Raw genomic sequence first — 16689 nt, 5'->3', positions numbered from 1 at the left:
TGTTAGGGAATCATACACATGGTGAACCTGGCTGGCACCTTCTAAGTCACAGAAGAGAGCAGAAAGGCATCAAGAAGGGGTGGTTTCCCTCCTGCTTAAGACACGGTTTTAGACCAGCATGGTGGTGCACACCTTTAATGCCAGCAATCGGGAGATAAAGATAGGTGGATCTCCGTGAGTTTGAGGTCAGCCTGATCTACAGATAGTTACAGGACACCCAGGGTTGTTACACAGAGAAACCCTATCTCAAAAAACAAAAGAGAGAGAGAGAGAGAGAGAGAGGGGGGGAGAGAGAGAGAGAGAGAGAGAGAGAGAGAGAGAGAGAGAGAGAGACTTGATCTTCCTTGAAGAAACATGTTTTCAATGTCAAACCTAGTCAGGTTCAGACTCCATTAGTGCCATCCCTGGACGTAGGAGCTGATGGAGATGGACAAAAGGGCAGTCTCAGGAAGAGTGTGCCCAGAGTCAGAGAACTTGGATGCTATAGCCTGCCTGTCCAAGGACCTCCACCCCCATCCTTTTTCTTGTCCTTGGCAAGGCAAGGCTACTCCTGGGACAGGTTACTGTGTGTACATGTGAATGTGGCAACGCTCTCCACAGGTGACTTGGATTGTCTGGCACGTTTGCACACCAGCTTTGAGCCACCAGGCTCTGCAGGATCAGTGCGTACACTTACACTGTGTGGAAGACATGCAATAAGGATGGGCAGTACCTCCCGGATTTCCTTGATCTTAGAGCCGCCTTTCCCAATCAGGGACCCGCACTGGCTGGCAGGGACCACTAATCGCAATGTCACTGGGGGCTTGCTGGTGGCAGGGCTGTTGCTCATGGAATTAATGATGTCCTAGGGAGGAGAAAACAGGCATGTTAGATTCATACCAGTGAGCACAGCGGTGTGGCTCCGAGTGGGTCACTGATTCTGCACAGACTTCATCTGTTGTACCCGGGACAGTGGCTAACTTCCTGCTCCACCCAGCGCCGCAAACACCTTGTTCCTATCTCTCCATTTCCTCTTGTCCTGGACCCAGCCTCTATCCAGGCACAGCACCCAGGGGCCTCTGTGCCCGCTGGGCAGCTCTGCATCTAAACCCACTCTCCTGGCATTGAGCTTTTCTTCTGGTTGCCCTCAGCCTGGGGGCTGGTTTTGGTTGCCAACTATGGTGGACTTTCATCCCTATGGTGGCTTTGGTGTGATTGATATGTGCTATGTTGTCATCAACTGGAAAAGACTAGCTAGTATTTGAAAACATTAGAGACTACAAGCGACAGATGAGGGCATTTTCAGACCATGTGTCACTTTTCTAGCAAAAAAGGATGGAAGAAATGACAAGGTTAAGACTTGGCTGGACCCTGTGAACCACTCCCAGTGGGGTTTACACATGGTGTCCTGTCTCCTGGATTGAGGGTGTTTTAGCTACTACGTGTGTGTTTCAGGAGGTAACGAAGCATCTCATAGCAGTTGCTAAAAATGGCTTGGTTTTATTTAGTTTGGGAGCATACCAACTTTTACACCAAATGTCAGGGCACACGCTTTACAGGAGCCAGTACTTAAGAACCCTGGAGGTAGTTACCCATTACTAACACTGCCTCATTACCACAGTGTTCTGGGAAGCTGGAGGGATTCGTGGCAATTAAAATTCTCAGCACTGTCAGGGCTTGGGGTGTAGCTCAGTGACAGCATGTACTTAGAATGTGTGAGGTTCTCAGCTTGATCCTGACATAGAACAAAACCAAGTTTCCAGGATGCCCTGAGATCCTTAGGCCCAAGACAAATAAACCAATTCTGTGGCCATAGTGCCCTCTGCTTACAGATACTTATTTCTTGTGATTGATCAGTCTGAGTTTAGGGCTTCCATGCTGACAGGCAAAGATGACAACATACTACGCAAGGACTCAGGCTGCCCTGTCTACCACCTCCAGGCTGAGGCTGCTCCCCAGGCCTCTTAAAAGCCTTCCACCAGGAGGAGCTGTCTCCTTATGAAAAGCTGCTCTGGGGCCTCACAGAAGGGACCATTCAGACACTTAACAAAAATGCAGCAATGAAACTACATGGGTCCTGATGCTTTAAGCCTTCTCCATGTTTCACAGCTCAGACCACAACCCGGTACCCCACAGAGTAGAAAAGTCACTCCAGAAGACCTCGAGATCCTCTGGGATCAGCAACAGAGAGCTAAACAGACAACCACTGTAAGCTAGGAATTGTGAAGGGTGGACTGTCCCCTCCCGAGATGGCATCCCAATATCCTTAGGTAATTCATCTGCTATGGTTTCCATCTGGAATGTCCCCCAAAGGTGCACGTGTTAAAGGCTTGGCCTCCAGCCTGTGTTGCTTTTAGGAGATGTGAGGGTTAATTTTGATGGTCAACTTGACAGGATCGAGAATCACTAAGACACAAAGTCTAGGTGTGTCTGGAGGAGGTGTCTAGGTTAGCTTCATTGAGGTGAGAAGACTCACTCAATGTGAGCACCGCCAGGGTGTAGTCTCAGACTGAACAGAAAGAAGAACGTGACTGTGATAGCAGCAGCCATCTCTTCTTTGACTGTAGCTGTACCGGGACCAGGTGCCTCCTCTTTGCCGCCTCTGCCATGATGGACGTGCTCTTGCCTTATAAGCCAAAATAACCCTTCCTGCCTTTAGTTGCTTTCCTCAGATATTTTACCACAGCAACAAGAAAAGTAAACTAGGAGGCAATGGAACTCTAGGAGGTGGGGCTTAGTGGGCGGCTTTCGTATCATTGAGGGCGTGTCCTTGAAGTGTGGGATTTCAGCCTCTTCCTTCTCCTTTTATTTGCATCTTGGCTATAGGGTGAAAGGTTTTGCTATATCACATGTTCCTGCCATGTTATGATGAAACCCCAACAACCCGGGTCCTAAAAAGTAATGGTTACATTGAATTGTGGCGTGAACCCTCCAAATCTATGAGCCAGGATAAGCCTTTTCTTTGTAAGTGGATTTATCTTCAGTAGTTAAGACTGAAATGGAAAACTGGCCAGCAAGGAGTGGTGATATTACACAGAGGCTTTAGAACTGTTTTACGGCAGGGTTTGGAGAACCAGTCTAGAAATGGCACGGGATGACTGAGTTGGAGCTTCACCATGATTCTGGTGGGCATCAGGGTGGATGGAGAAGGCCACACTGACAGACTCCACTAGGAATTAGACTAAAGGCTATGAAATTTCAAGGGAACACAGCAGTCACGAGACAGCATGGGTAACACTGGCTGCTCTTAACCAGATTTACAGTGAGAGTCAGCAGTACGACTAAAGGGCAGGTTAGGTGCAACTCAGTCATGGAGTGCTTGCCAGGCTCGATTTCCTAGTACTGAAGAGAGGAAAACAAATAGGAGGATTTGAAAACTCTCTAATTTTTCCAGAGAAGTAGTATGCTCAACAGCACAGAAAAGGGTGACCACAAAAATCAAAGTCAAGTTCTTTGAACAGCAAAGATACCTGGAAGAAATATAACAGTCAGCATGGGCTCAGAGGTGTGTAAGCGCAAATTTGTCTCAGATACTTTCCAGGGCAGAGTGTAATTGGAAGCCATGAAGTTGTGTCCAAGTGACAAAAAAAAAGTGAATATGTGATTCAACATCCCCAGATACAGGGCAGGTTTAAAAAGCACCTTCTAAACTGTTTTAGTTACTGCTAGTATTAATGATAAGTTCTACAAGTTTATTGCAAGCATTCTTTTTAATGTCTATCACTAATTAGAAGCTATTGGACTTCTCTTGCTATCTGAGCTGTCTTGAGCAAAAAGAACTATCAGTCAAACAGCTAGCTACCCTTATATCTGCACCAGCCATCTGAACACACACACACCTCGAGACCATGAATGCAAGAGACTACAGCTGATTGCCCTGGTTCCTGAAGGAGTAGTCCTAGCCAAGGTTGTTTGAATAGTTGGAGCAGACCTTTTGTGATCACAAACCCTGAGAAAGTCCTTGTAACTTGCCAGAGGGGGTGCAGTCTCCCTGGGGAGGTAATATTCTATTATCATTAGTGGTAAGGCTATGATTAGTTCCAAATACAAACCTTAAAAACTGATTGATCCAAAACAAATTGGATCCACAACAAATGATTGTGATTGGTCCAAACACCTTGTTACAGGTTCCTGAGCAGACAGCTCAGGCTTACTCAGGGACTCAGCGGAGAGGCTCCTGCATTACCTCCCCTGGTGTTAGAACATCAGGTCCAGTGAAGACTTCTCACCACTAGCCGCCCTTGCCTAGTCTAAGTTACTAATACAAAGAAGGAAGCAGTGAAGACAGCAGAGCTTGACAACCGAACAAATGCTGGCCTTCAGCTTTGGCTTTGTGGCTGGAGAAGCACTGGTTTGATCCAGTGGGCTTCACACAAACCCAGTCTCAAAGACACCATTTGAATCACTCAGCAACTCGATAACTTTAGATGCCATGAGTGACATTTGAACCTGCCACAGTGTAGTGCTGCCCCAAACCACACACAGACACAATACTCTTTGGTGCTAAGTTCCTAAACACCCGATTTTTTGACAGGTGCCTTGTTCCTGAGCCCTGGGTGCTGGTTTCTCAGAGCTAAATGCCTGCAACCACTTGCAGAGGCCTGGGACTCGCCCACTAGCAGCACCCACTGGCTTGCATTTGCCCAGTCCATCAGTGTAGCCATTTGCTTACTACCTTAGTTTCTTGTCTGTTCCCTATGAGGAAGGGATGCCTGTGACTAAGTGATCCCAACTGCACCCAGGGCATAGTTCCTGAACAACCCTCCAAGGATTCTGGTTCCAGAGCAGCAGTAGGGGCTGCAGCTGCATCCTGGCTCCTGAATGCCATCCTTGTGTACCCCAAGGCTTGTCAACAGCCACTGATAACTGAAGAGGCAGCTGAAGTTTGGGAATGACCAGGGAAGGAAGAAGCAAGGAGACATAAAAGAGGAGATGGGGCCATGGGGAGAGTGGGTGGGCAGAGAAGAGAACCTGCAGGAACCGATTATCAAAAGACTTCCAGAGAACTGTCAAGTCTTCAGGGCCATGGGACCTCAGACCCAGGCTGAGAACGCCAACACTGCCAATAGCCAAAGGTCCTCACACCTGAAGCTGACATGGGGACTTTGTAGGGTTAAGTGTCCTAATCCCTGTGGTCCATCAGAGGAGGACTGTGACACCAAAGCTAGCCACTTGTTTCTGCTTCTAGCTGACCGCTGCCTCTGGTTACAGATGTCAGGCGGTGAAGGACACGGAAGCTGCTGGAGGCTCGGCACCTGAAGCTTTGTGCCCACCTGTGATCTCTTCCCAGCTACAGCAAAAAAACCCTGAGCACCGTGTGTGGCAACATAAGGGGCCCCTCACTGCTCGTGCTGGCAGAAGTCACTGAGGTTTGTTATCCGTGTGGCTGGTTTTGTAGGCAGGAAAATGAAAGAACTGTAGGGTCAGGGAGGTTTCCATCAAACTTTCAAAGGAAAGTCTGGGAGCCCAGGCAGTATGTAATAGTTCCGGTCTGCCTTAGCTAATTTTCTATTGCTGTGATAAACACCACGACCACAAGAAACCTGGGGAGGAAGGGTCTGCTCCAGCTTCTAACTCCATCACTGGGGGAAGTCGAGGCAGGGGCCATAGAGGAGTGCTACCTTGCATGGCTTGCTCAGCCTGTTTTCTTATACAACTCAGGGCCACCAGCCCAGGGATGGCACCACCCACAATGATCTGGGTCCACCAATCAAATCAAGAAAATGCCCTGCAGACTTGCCTACAGACCAATTTGAGAGGCATTTTTCTAAGTTGAGGTTCCCACTTGACAAAAACAGACAGGCAAAAAACAAAACACCAACCATGACACTGTCCTAGTATTTTGTTACTCCTAGTATTTTGTTATTCATGCCCTACCATAGTAAGCTCTGGATGCCAGGCATATAACTACATGATTAATGCTTGCCCTGCTGGGGTTTTTGTTTTGTGTGTTTGTGTGCTTCCTTTGGTCCAGTTCCCAATTTCCTGCCAATTCCTTCCTTCTGAAATGGTTAGAATGGGAATGACTACACTGTGCCATTTTATCTTGAGTATGTAACTTGTTTGGTGATTTTTGTAAGGGTTCACAGCACCTTTGCCTTTGTCTTCTTTGAGCTTCGGATAAATGTTGTATTAGTTACGTTCTGGGAGTTAGGCTGAATGTATTCTGTATTGTAAGATGACCAGCTAAGAGTGAAACTTCACTGGTGATGTCCTCCGAATGCCCATGTGTTAAGGGCCTAGTCCCAAGGTGAGACTATTGGGAGGTAGTAGGAACTTAGTAGGGCCTTGTGGAGACTTTAGCTCATCAGAGTTATGCTGTCACAGGGTACTGTGGGGTCCTGGCCATGAGGTGAATGGTTTTTCTATGCCATGTGCTCCCACCATAACGTATGGCCCACTTCCACCAGAAGCCGAAAAGCAGCAGACCTGCCTCACCATAGGCTACAAACCCTAGGACTGTGAACATAAAGAATACATTTTGCTTTACAAGTAGATCACTCAGGTCCATTACACTGATAGAAAGCTGACCAGTGAGTGTATCATTCCTCTTCTCATCCACTCGTAATATGCCTTCCTCCCTCATCTCTAGGAAAACAGGATAGAACATGCTTATTCTAATACCATTCTTAGATTACCCCAAACTGTAGCTGTAACCCTCGCTCTTCTGGGCTTCCACTATTCCAAGATAAAACTGGTGAATCTGGTTTCATCCTGTGAGACCTAGGGAACTACATCAGTGGTGTTCCCACACATAGTGACAGACATCGGGCCCTACATGGTCATCAATGCCTTGACTAGTTTACCTTCCTTCTAAGGAAGCAATCATGACAGTTTATCAATCAGGTCATTCTAAACCCTTTATGTAGCAACAAAAGAGACTGCAAATCCAAGTCCTGACGCTGCTGATGGAGCCTCATCCAGACCTGTCCTGAGAAGCCACTCTTTCCTGGCTTCCAGGTGTCTCTGCCAGACATCATTGGTTCCATTGTCTCCGACTGGTTCTCAGGCACTGCAGGAAAGGATCCTGAGACTTGTCTGGATACAGACCCTTAACTCTTCAAACCCTCATGTCAGATATACCATGGCAAGGCCACCTAATCACTCAGTACTCTTATGCTAGTCAGTAGCCCACTGCCCAGAGAACCACCAGAGCAGAACCCCCACCCTGTGACAGGCTTTGTAGGAGAAAAGACTGCTTGAGTCCTAACTGCTTCTGGCAGAAGTGACTAATGGCATCTGAACCCTATGTCTGGTGGACTGTCCCCACCCACTGGCAGAAGAGCACTAGATGGTAGCTTACTCTAGACTTCCTGCAGGCTGGTCATGGAAGCATCTATGCTGTTGTGACTACATTCTGTTATTCTGGGACTGAAGAGCGGCTTATGTCATCTCAAGGAAGGACCTATCAGGTCTCTGATGTTGAACATCACAGTCCTGGGTAGTCCTCTTGGCCTGGGTTGGGCATCAGAGCTCTTGGATTCAAAGGACGTTTCAGGAACTGTAAACAGCTTTGCTTCTGTCACAGTGACTAAGTGTTTTCTCCCAGTGCCCTACATGTTCAATGCAATCACACAATCGGTATATGATAATCATGACATAGAACAAAAAGGCCAAGGTGATCTTCAACACTGGTGCCCACCAAGGTAGCTGAGCCCTGCAAAATGTCTGCTCTTAAGCCCTTTCCTCATTGGCTAGCCTCTTGCAAGGGCACATGAGAATTCAGCATGCAAACTGGTGATGGCCAGGCCATGGGTGCCATGAGAATGGCCTATACCTCTACAGCTGCGTCTCTGGCTTCAACCCAGGATACCCATAGTTTCCCTAAGACTTGATTCCAATTCTAAGTCAGAGACCACCCGAGAAAGCAAATCCTTGCTCTCATGTCTCTTGCAGGAAGCCTGACTTCCAGTTCTCCTACCCACAGCCACTCTTAGGGCATACCTAAAATCTTCTGTCCGTTATGTGATGTCCCTTTCCCCCAGTGACAAATGATGGAGGCTGATTCCTTGTTATAGCAAGCTGTGCATATACAGTCTGCTTGTTCTCAGAGGGGTCTTTGCTTATACCCACAAAGCCCACCACAAAATTTGACCATCACCCCTCATTTGTGACAGAAAAAAAAGCCAGCTTAATCACCATATGTGATAAACATTAAGTGGAAACACTGCAAACATCAAGAGTAGCTCACCGAGAGCACACATTAGTATTACATATACCTGTGTGTAGCTGAGCCCAGAGTTGTGGCAGCTAGAGCTTTGTCTGGGACCATGCGGCCTGTGTACCGAGGCTCTGCGTGGTGCCCGGGAAACTCCAGGTGAGTTTCCCCAGAGGGCACACGGGGCAAGTCCAACCTCAGGAGTAAGAAAGGGTGGTGACCCTCACTAGCTGATAGAAGCAGCGGTGAGCACCAGGGCGATTGGAGGTAAAGAGAATTCTGAGGTAGCCTTGTCACAAGCAAGCCAGTTCCTCAACCACGCGAGACAAACAGATGAATGGATGCAGGAGCCAGCCCGTGCCTTACCTCCTCAAACTTGTATGCTATCATAGCGAAGGCTTTGAAGATGGCATCGGTTGGGCCTGTGATGGTGACAATTCTCTCCGGGCAGTTTCCCTCTGAGATGTTGATCCTGGCGCCACTCTAAGGTGAGACAAGAGGAAATGGAGCTGGCAGAGATGAAAGCTGGCCCATGCAGGCCTGGCTTCTCCAGCCTTGTACACAACTTCAAGCAGACACTAGTGCTGAGACATGCTTGAAAATCTCATTCTAAACAGTGAAATCTTGCCAGAAATCCCCAGTAAATTGGAATTTTAAGGTTTTGCTGCTGTTTTTTAAAAGCAGGTCTCATGTAACCATCCTGGCCTTGAGCCCCCCCCCCCGCTTTGCCTGTTTCCTTGGTGCTGGGTTACAGAGGTGTGTGTCATCATGACCTACCAGAGTAGAATTCTAACTAGTAGGAGTCCCAGTGCTTCCTAGGAAAACCTACACCCTTGCAGCTGAACACTGGGTGCCCCTCCTCCTAGCCTTGCATCCCTGACACATGGGCAGGTTTATGAGAGTCACAGGCAGTGCCAACCCCCCTGACCTGGGGACAGAGTGACATCTAGAGTAAAGCACACTCACCTCTTCCCGCATCTTCTTCACTGTTTCTCCTTTCTGGAAGGGAGACACAGATAAGGAAGTCTGTCACTGCCAAGTGCACAGAGGGGCCATGGGCCGGGCCTGGCCCAGCCCTAGGTGCTGGAAGCTGCTAGCACAGTGAGTTGTTGCCTGCCTCTAGTCTGCTCTGTCCTCGCCTGCATCCGTGAGTTAGCTGCTTCTTTACTCACTGGCCACACAATCCAGGGGTAGCTCAGATGAAGAAACGAAGGCATGGGAAGGGAGGCGTAGTCACGCAGTGGCATAGATGGCCATTGTGGGCAGGCTTTGATCAGAATCAGGTCCGTTTTCATGCCAGCACCACAAATATGGTATTAGGATGGGTCTATTGCCGGGGGATGCCCAGCAGGGGTTAAGCCTGCCTCAAATGCTGTTTCATGTGTGGTGATGCCCTGCGAAGCCCTTTTCAAAGAAATGTTAGGAAAGAGTTGGGACGTTGAGCAGTTAGCAGCTCTCCTACTGTACAGGTGCAGGGTTGCCAGAGATGAGCAAAGTGCAGCATGCTGGGAGGGCAGTGCCTGGCCCCCAGTCATTGCTCTCACACAGACTTCTGATTGGTCCTCCCCATGGAAACATCTTTTGCTTTAGGTGTATAAAGAGGAGTTCTAATTCCCTGAAGGTCATTTTATACAGGAGTTCTGAAGAGTACAAGCACAGTGATGTTTCCCAGGGTCTGAAACCCAGATGTACCAGCCACCGAGGTGGCAATAACAAGCTTGAAAGTGACCAGCTGGGCCCTGCCAGTATCCAGGAAGAATGCTCCCTGCATGGTTCCCTGAGAACCAAGAGCAAGAGTCATGGTACTGTTGTCTAAGTAAGGAGGGGGCGTGAACAGGGCTGCTGGGGCAGAGCTCCTTGAGGCCCTGACTTCCTCTAGCATGGGCTGTATGCCTGCCGGGGCCAGTCAGCACCAGCAGCTACTGCTGTCTCTGTTTATCACCTTATAGACACCCCAAGAAAGATGAGTTCACTCAATAATTACCTTCCCAATGATGCTTCCAACTTCCTGTAGGGAAAAAGAAATCAAGAAAGATGATGTCACAGAGCACTGTGAGGCTGAGACTTCAAAAAACAGTCTATCTGACACGAGAGGGGATTCTGGTTTTTACAGTGTTGGGGTGGAACCAAGCAAGGCCTTGTGTATACTGGATAGGTATTCTCCCACTGAGCCATACACCTGTCCCATGCGAGAGCAAAACTCTAGTCAAGATGTGTCTGTGTTAGGCTGTGCAGCGCCCCTATGCCTGACTGACCAGGGCTGAGCTTCATCAACAAGCTTCTTGGCAGAGGGCAAGTTACCCATGCACTTAAGGAGACCCTGCCACAGATGGCCAGGAAATAACCTCAGCGGCTGGGCTTGCTTTACAATGTAGGGCACTCGGAGAAGCCACGGGCACAGCCGTCACCATTCTGCAGTTGTACTTTAATGCCTGTGGGGTATATGAGCACCTGGACTAGTGGTCCCAGCTCACAGGACAGCCCCAGCAAGGTTCTGCCATGGTGTGCCACTTTGGGCAAGGCCAGCCTGACTTCCCACTTTTCTCACAATAGTCACGCCCTGGGACTCAGAGCTGCCTCTGCTGTGATCCATGTGAAAGGCGTGGGCTCAGGTGACGAGAGGAGGGGGTGCTCAGCAGTAGCCCTTCTGTCACAGGAACTAGGCCGATGGGTAGAGAATCCCATGTGGGGCCGTGCTGTGAGAGGAAAGAACACTCCACCACGGAACAGGGATGTCTGTGTGTAAGAGGACATGCTTTCTGGGAAGCTGGATGTCCCAGAACTGCTGTTCTAGTGGCCAGCCCTGGAGGAAATCCTGTAGCAGGAAAGCTGGGAGCTAGCTTTCTCAGGGTAGAGGAAGAAAACACAGCACTTGTCTTACTGGGTCGGGTGGGAGGTATGACTACGTAGGACACAGGCACTATATGGTGAGTTACAGGCCAACCGTCTTGAGTAGCTATAAGGAAATGTAGTTGGGACTGCACATGCAACACCTTGGGAGTTTGGGATTGTGTAGAATAAGAACAAAGCAAATCCCTGGCAGGCCCCACGTCACCTTTCCATGCATCAGTAGGCGAATGGTCAGGGTTACGTTCAGGCCACCTTCTGAGACCTTAGAGTCCATCTTTCCTCCAAAATGTAGCTCAGGGTGGTGGCTTAAGGTGCTGAGGGTGCCGTGAGGAAGGATGGATGGGGCCCAGATGGCGTCACCTGGAACAAGAAGGCACAGCTGTGACCAGGGGCACTCTCCTGTGGTCCTAGAACTATGGGACTCAGCCTCCAGGGTAGTGTGCCACTGTCACCACCATAGGAGAAGTATAGAGTTGGGTCCTAACCATGTGACCCTGTACAGGTCACTTAGGCCCTGAAGACTCCATTTCCCCCCTATCATGGCCTCTCTTAGATGCCAGGATGTCTGGTGAAACCCCCTCTTCTAGTGTTTCATCTGTCTACTTTCTATGACATCAGGGAGCAGACTCAGACCCTGACCCCCTTCAGAACCCCTCTTTGCCTACAACTATCTAGAAAGGCTCCTGCATTCATTTCCTTCTCTGCCCAGTGAATTTGGTCTCTGGCTGCTAAGCTGCTGCTGTTCTCCCACAAAAGCCAAAATGCTCTCCCTGCACAGTGCTGGTCTGTGCTGTTCACAGGCTTTCTGTGGACAATCTCTAACCGTTAGCTTTATGGGGTAAATTCAGGCTTCAGCTTGTTTGCAGGCAAAGACAGGTTATGGTTACAAGAGTATTTGTGGGAAAGTGACATGATGGCTTTGTGCCAGTGTGGGTGACCCCGGGATCAGGTCTTCCTGGTGAGTAGCTCTCATCACTGAGTTCTCCACAGGCTCTGGGCTAGTACTTTATGAGGGAGCAAGAAAGAAGATGGTTCACCCTCATTAGGGAAATACCAACAATGCTAGCTAGGCTAGCGCGTGTGAGCACGCGCACACGCGCACACACACCAGGCAGGTCATTCCTCTGGGTGAATGAAAGGGGAAGGAGTAGCTCCAATAAGGTTTCTAGATGCTGTCCATCCTCAGGAGAGGCTCTGGAGCGGAATATAGGGCCTCAGCACTACAGTGTGGAGGGTGATGTCTTCTTATGTGTGGCTGCTTGCTGCTCTGGGCAAAAAGCACAGCAGATGAGTTCTGCTGGCCAGGATATTTGCATAGGCCCCGAGGAATGCTGGACCCCAGCAAGAGCTCACAAAGAAGGATCTCGGGAGGAAAGAGCACCTGGTTCAGGAGACTGATGTGACACCAAATAACACGTCTTCGCAGACACCCTGTGATAAGCCGAGCCAAGTGCTCTTAGGGGAAGCCCTGCTTCTGCTAAGGTTGATTTGCAAGGGCCCTAAACTGGACCACACTGGGGCTAGTCTGGAGCATTTCCTGCCCATCACGGGGACAGCAGGGCTCTGTGGCTGTCTGTTACATAAATGTTTCCAGCTCAGGAAGGAGAAAGTAGGTCAATGCCTGCCCCTGGTGCTTTCGGCTCCAGGCTGTCAGGAGTGATCAGTCACTTGGGCCAGTGCCTTTCTCCATCAGAGAATAAGGAAAGACAGAGACAGACAAACACACACACACACACACACACACACACACACACACACACACACACACACACACGGGGGGGGGCACAAAAGCTCTCTGGAAGTGAAGAGCTGTCCTGTGGAACAGGTGAGGCTGTGTGGGTCTCTCAGACTTGGAGATGGAAAAGCGCCAACCCTGAACCCTGTAGAGACCTGCTCTCTCATCAAAGGATCAGTAGGAGGCAGCAAGTGTGGCTACACCCTGATGCACCATCTCCTAGTACAGCCAAACTCTCCTCAAAGCGGGGCCCAGCAGCCAGCACCTCCTGCCCTCATCAGGAGACACAGAAGCACTCAAACCCCAGGGACAGCAAGTCCTGACTCATGGAGTCAGGAGCAGGCTGTGGGGAGCAGGAAGGAGCCATGCTATTCTGCAAAGCCAGAGGGACGATGAAGGGACAGTAGGAGTTTCTCCATGCCTGGATGACTACAGAAGCCCAGGACAAAGCTGCACCCTGATCCCTTTGCTTCCTACCATCGTACAGCCAGGAGAAGTTGGTTGAAAAGGAAGGCCAAGGGACAGAGCCTGAGCCTGTAATGCCCAAACCTTCATGTTTCAACAAATTACCTGCCATGCCAAATCCATGGAGATTTCACAGTGGATGAAGATCAGTCGATGCCAATCCCAAGGTGACAGAGACATTAATATTAGCTGACATCTGTGAGTCAGCAACCACAACAGTGCTCCTATGAGCACCCAGGAATATTCTTTGTGTGGTGGTGGTGATGTGTGTATGATGTATGTACGTGTTAGTATGCACTGTGCATATGAAGGCCACTGAGTGTCCTCTGTCACTCTCTACCTTGTTCCTTTGAGGCAGCATCTCTGGAACTTGCTGGTCAGGTGGCCAGCAAGCCCCAGAGATCCACCTCCCTCAGGGCTAGGCTTGCAGGTAGCATGGGGCCACACCCAGCTTCTGTTGGTGCGGAAACCCAAACTCGGGACCTCATGCTTGTCCAGCTCTCTCACCTACCGAGCCATCTCTTTAGACCAATGAGAAGACATTCTTGCTAAATTAACCAAAGAGATAAAGAAGGGGTACAGTGAAAGTAAAATGCCAATGATGGACAGGGGTGTGCAGCAGACAGGGGTCCAGATGACGGGACAGCAGAGGCGAGCAGAGAGTGGTCCAACCATCAGGGAGGGTACCAGGCACAGCTGAGACAGAAGTGCTGAGAAGGAAAAGGCTGCTAGAGAACAGCTGCAGGCCCAGGAAAGGAGAAGATGGACTCCAGGACGAAGGAAACAAAGAAACCGCTGCCAGTGGCTCCACTCCAGGAGCACAGCGGGGGAGAAGTTCCTCCACAGTGGTAGGAAGGGCTAACCAACACAGCAGGTAAAATGTGGTAGGTGGAAATAAGGGTAGATGGACACCATCAACACACACTCACACACACACTCTCTCTCTATGGGCTCACCACAGGGATGCCACTAGTTTGTGAAGTATGTGCTGAGAATCACAGTTTTGAAAAGGAGCACTTTTAGATGAGGGTAATACGATAGGCCTCTGTTCTCCGGTTTCTAAAATTATTTCTGGTGGCTAAAGTAAAAATTACTGCACTGTCTGACATGAATAGTATATTGGGGTAGGGTAAAGGAAGGCAAGCTTCCTACCTCCCCTTCAAACTGATAAAATGATATCATGAATTATTAACAAATCAAAATGGAATTTTTAAAAAAGCTTAATAACTCCCAGGAAGGCAAGAGGAAACCTTAAAAGTCAGATAAAAGAATAAACAGAGAACTAAAAATGAAATGGCAAACTTGAGCCCTGACATCTCAATAATGACATGCATTTACATGAAATGGAAATAATCTACTGTCATTTTTGAAATTACACTAAAAACAACCAGTCCTATGCTGGCAACAGGAAACTAACCACACAGGAAAGATGGCTCCTCCCGTGAGTAGGGGCTGGGAAAACCGAGTATCCATATGCTGAAGAGTAACACTGGGTTCTTACCATACACATATACACACAAGCAATGGGTGGAAGACTTGAACGTAAGATCTGAAACTAGAAAGCACTAGAGGAAGAGCTCTGTGGCATTGGCTTGGGCAGTGATATTTTAAAAATGATTCATAAAGCACAGGAAACAAAAGCAAAAATAAGTAACAGGATTACATCAAACTAAAAAGCCTCTGCTCAATGCAGAAAACAATTAGACAGGAGAAAATATCTATAAGCCAAACCTCTGAATAGAGAGTTTATAATAAAATAGGTAAGGATAAGTTGGCAAGCACTTCAGTAGACATCTCTCAATATAAGGAAATTAAGAGTTAGAGACATGCAAATGAAAAACCACAATGAAATAACACCACAAGCCTTCAGCGTGGCTGTCACCAAGACACTAATTAATATTCACAAAGAAACAGGAACTCTGGACCCAATTGGTAAATATTCTACCATTATGAAAAACAGTATGGAAATCCTTCCAGAAATTAAAAACAGAACCACTATAGGGTCTTGCAATTTCACACTTGGGCACAGATCTAAAGGAAATGACTCTGTCAGAGACACCTGCAGCGCCATTTACAAGACATGAAATCAGTAAGTGTCCAACAACTCTCAGATTAATAAGTATTGTATGTATACACAATGGAATACTAATCTGCCATAAAAATGATGTCATTCAGTGCATGACAAAAGGTCCTGTAAGATGTGTAAAATGAAACAAAGCAGGAGCAGAAGATAAACACTGCACAAACGCACTCCGATGTGAGACTTAAAAAAGCTGAACACAGAGAGGCAGATACGGGAAGGGTGAAGTGGGGGGGGGGTTGGGGAATTGTTGTTAAAGGGTATAAAGTTTCCATTAGACAAGAGGAATACCTGCTAATCATGTATCTTATAGTATGGTCATTAGAGTTCACAATTTCATGTTCTTGAAAATATTGACTTGTAGTAAATGATCTCATCACAAAATTGGAAAGTTTATGAGGCAATGGCCATATTAATTTGATTGAGTCATTTTATACACAGAGAACACTAATAAATAGAACTTAGCAACATATGAAAATAATTATGCATAGTAACAATAGGATTTGGAAATCAACCAGTGCAACCCACCAAATTAACAGAAGAAATACATAGTCATATCAGTATAAAAAGAAAAGCATCTAACCCATTTATGTACTCATACAAGGTTTTTAAAATAAAGTCTAAGGGCAACTGCCAAAGGCCAAACTTGACCTATTATGGCCAGGCCCAGACACTGTGTGTGTGTTTGCGTGTTTGCATGAGCGCACATGTGTGCTAGAGAGCAGACTCCATGTTGAACAAGCACTGGGTTCCCACTATTCTTGCCTTAGAATACATGGTGGGGTGCCTGAGGGAAGACCACGCCACCCCCTTACCAGAATCCTGACATCTTCTCACCTCCATGCCACTCAACCTTGAGAGGTCTTACGTACCCTGCCCCTGCTCCTCTGACTCCCTTTGGGGAGGGCTGGGTTCTCCCATTATGTCTCAGGGACTTCTGCAGAAGGGCACTCTCAGCACCTCTGGGCCAATTACCAGCACCAGGCCATACTGTGTTGCCAGAGATCCCATGTTCTCTGTGCTGGTATTTTATAAAGCAAAAGCGGTCACCTGGCTCATAACACTAATAGCTGGAAGTTCCAAACAGCAAAAAGGTGGCATCCTGATGAGGGCCTCTAGCTGCCTCAAAGTATGGCAGAGTAGCAGAAGGGGAAATGGCAACACGCAAAGTAGGCTAAGGACCTGGGATGGCCTCCCTTCACAACCTGCCTCAAAGACTTGACGTAACCTACACCACTCACTGCTGGTGGTCGTACCCATAACCTAACGGCCTTGTACTAGGCCCACCTATTACAGATCCCATCACCTCAACACTCATCCACTGAGGACCAAGTTGCCTTCAGAAGAATCACTCAAACCACACTCAGACCACAGCAGTTGCCTTCACTCACTACTAAATCTTACTCCTGGCCCGAAGGAGCA

The 16689-nt window shown here is 48.3% G+C and overlaps 1 protein-coding gene across 11 annotated transcripts in view; it reads right to left on the bottom strand.

The window, feature by feature from the left end:
• The window catches only part of Pcbp3 (poly(rC) binding protein 3), a 184112-nt gene that overhangs the window by 24885 nt on the left and 142538 nt on the right, over positions 1–16689 (bottom strand). For all 11 annotated transcript variants that reach the window (XM_040732085.1, XM_040732084.1, XM_013113993.3 and 8 more), the window contains 5 exons: positions 11193–11347; positions 10122–10145; positions 9104–9136; positions 8504–8620; positions 713–844 (listed from right to left, as the gene is read on the bottom strand). In XM_040732085.1, the coding sequence (XP_040588019.1) occupies positions 713–844; positions 8504–8620; positions 9104–9136; positions 10122–10145; positions 11193–11347 (461 nt within the window). The remainder of the gene's footprint in view (positions 1–712; positions 845–8503; positions 8621–9103; positions 9137–10121; positions 10146–11192; positions 11348–16689) is intronic.

The sequence above is a fragment of the Mesocricetus auratus genome, unplaced genomic scaffold, assembly GCF_017639785.1.
Source record: "Mesocricetus auratus isolate SY011 unplaced genomic scaffold, BCM_Maur_2.0 Super-Scaffold_100027, whole genome shotgun sequence".
NCBI classification, from domain to species: Eukaryota; Metazoa; Chordata; class Mammalia; order Rodentia; family Cricetidae; genus Mesocricetus; species Mesocricetus auratus.
This window is presented reverse-complemented; position numbering and strand designations above follow the sequence as displayed.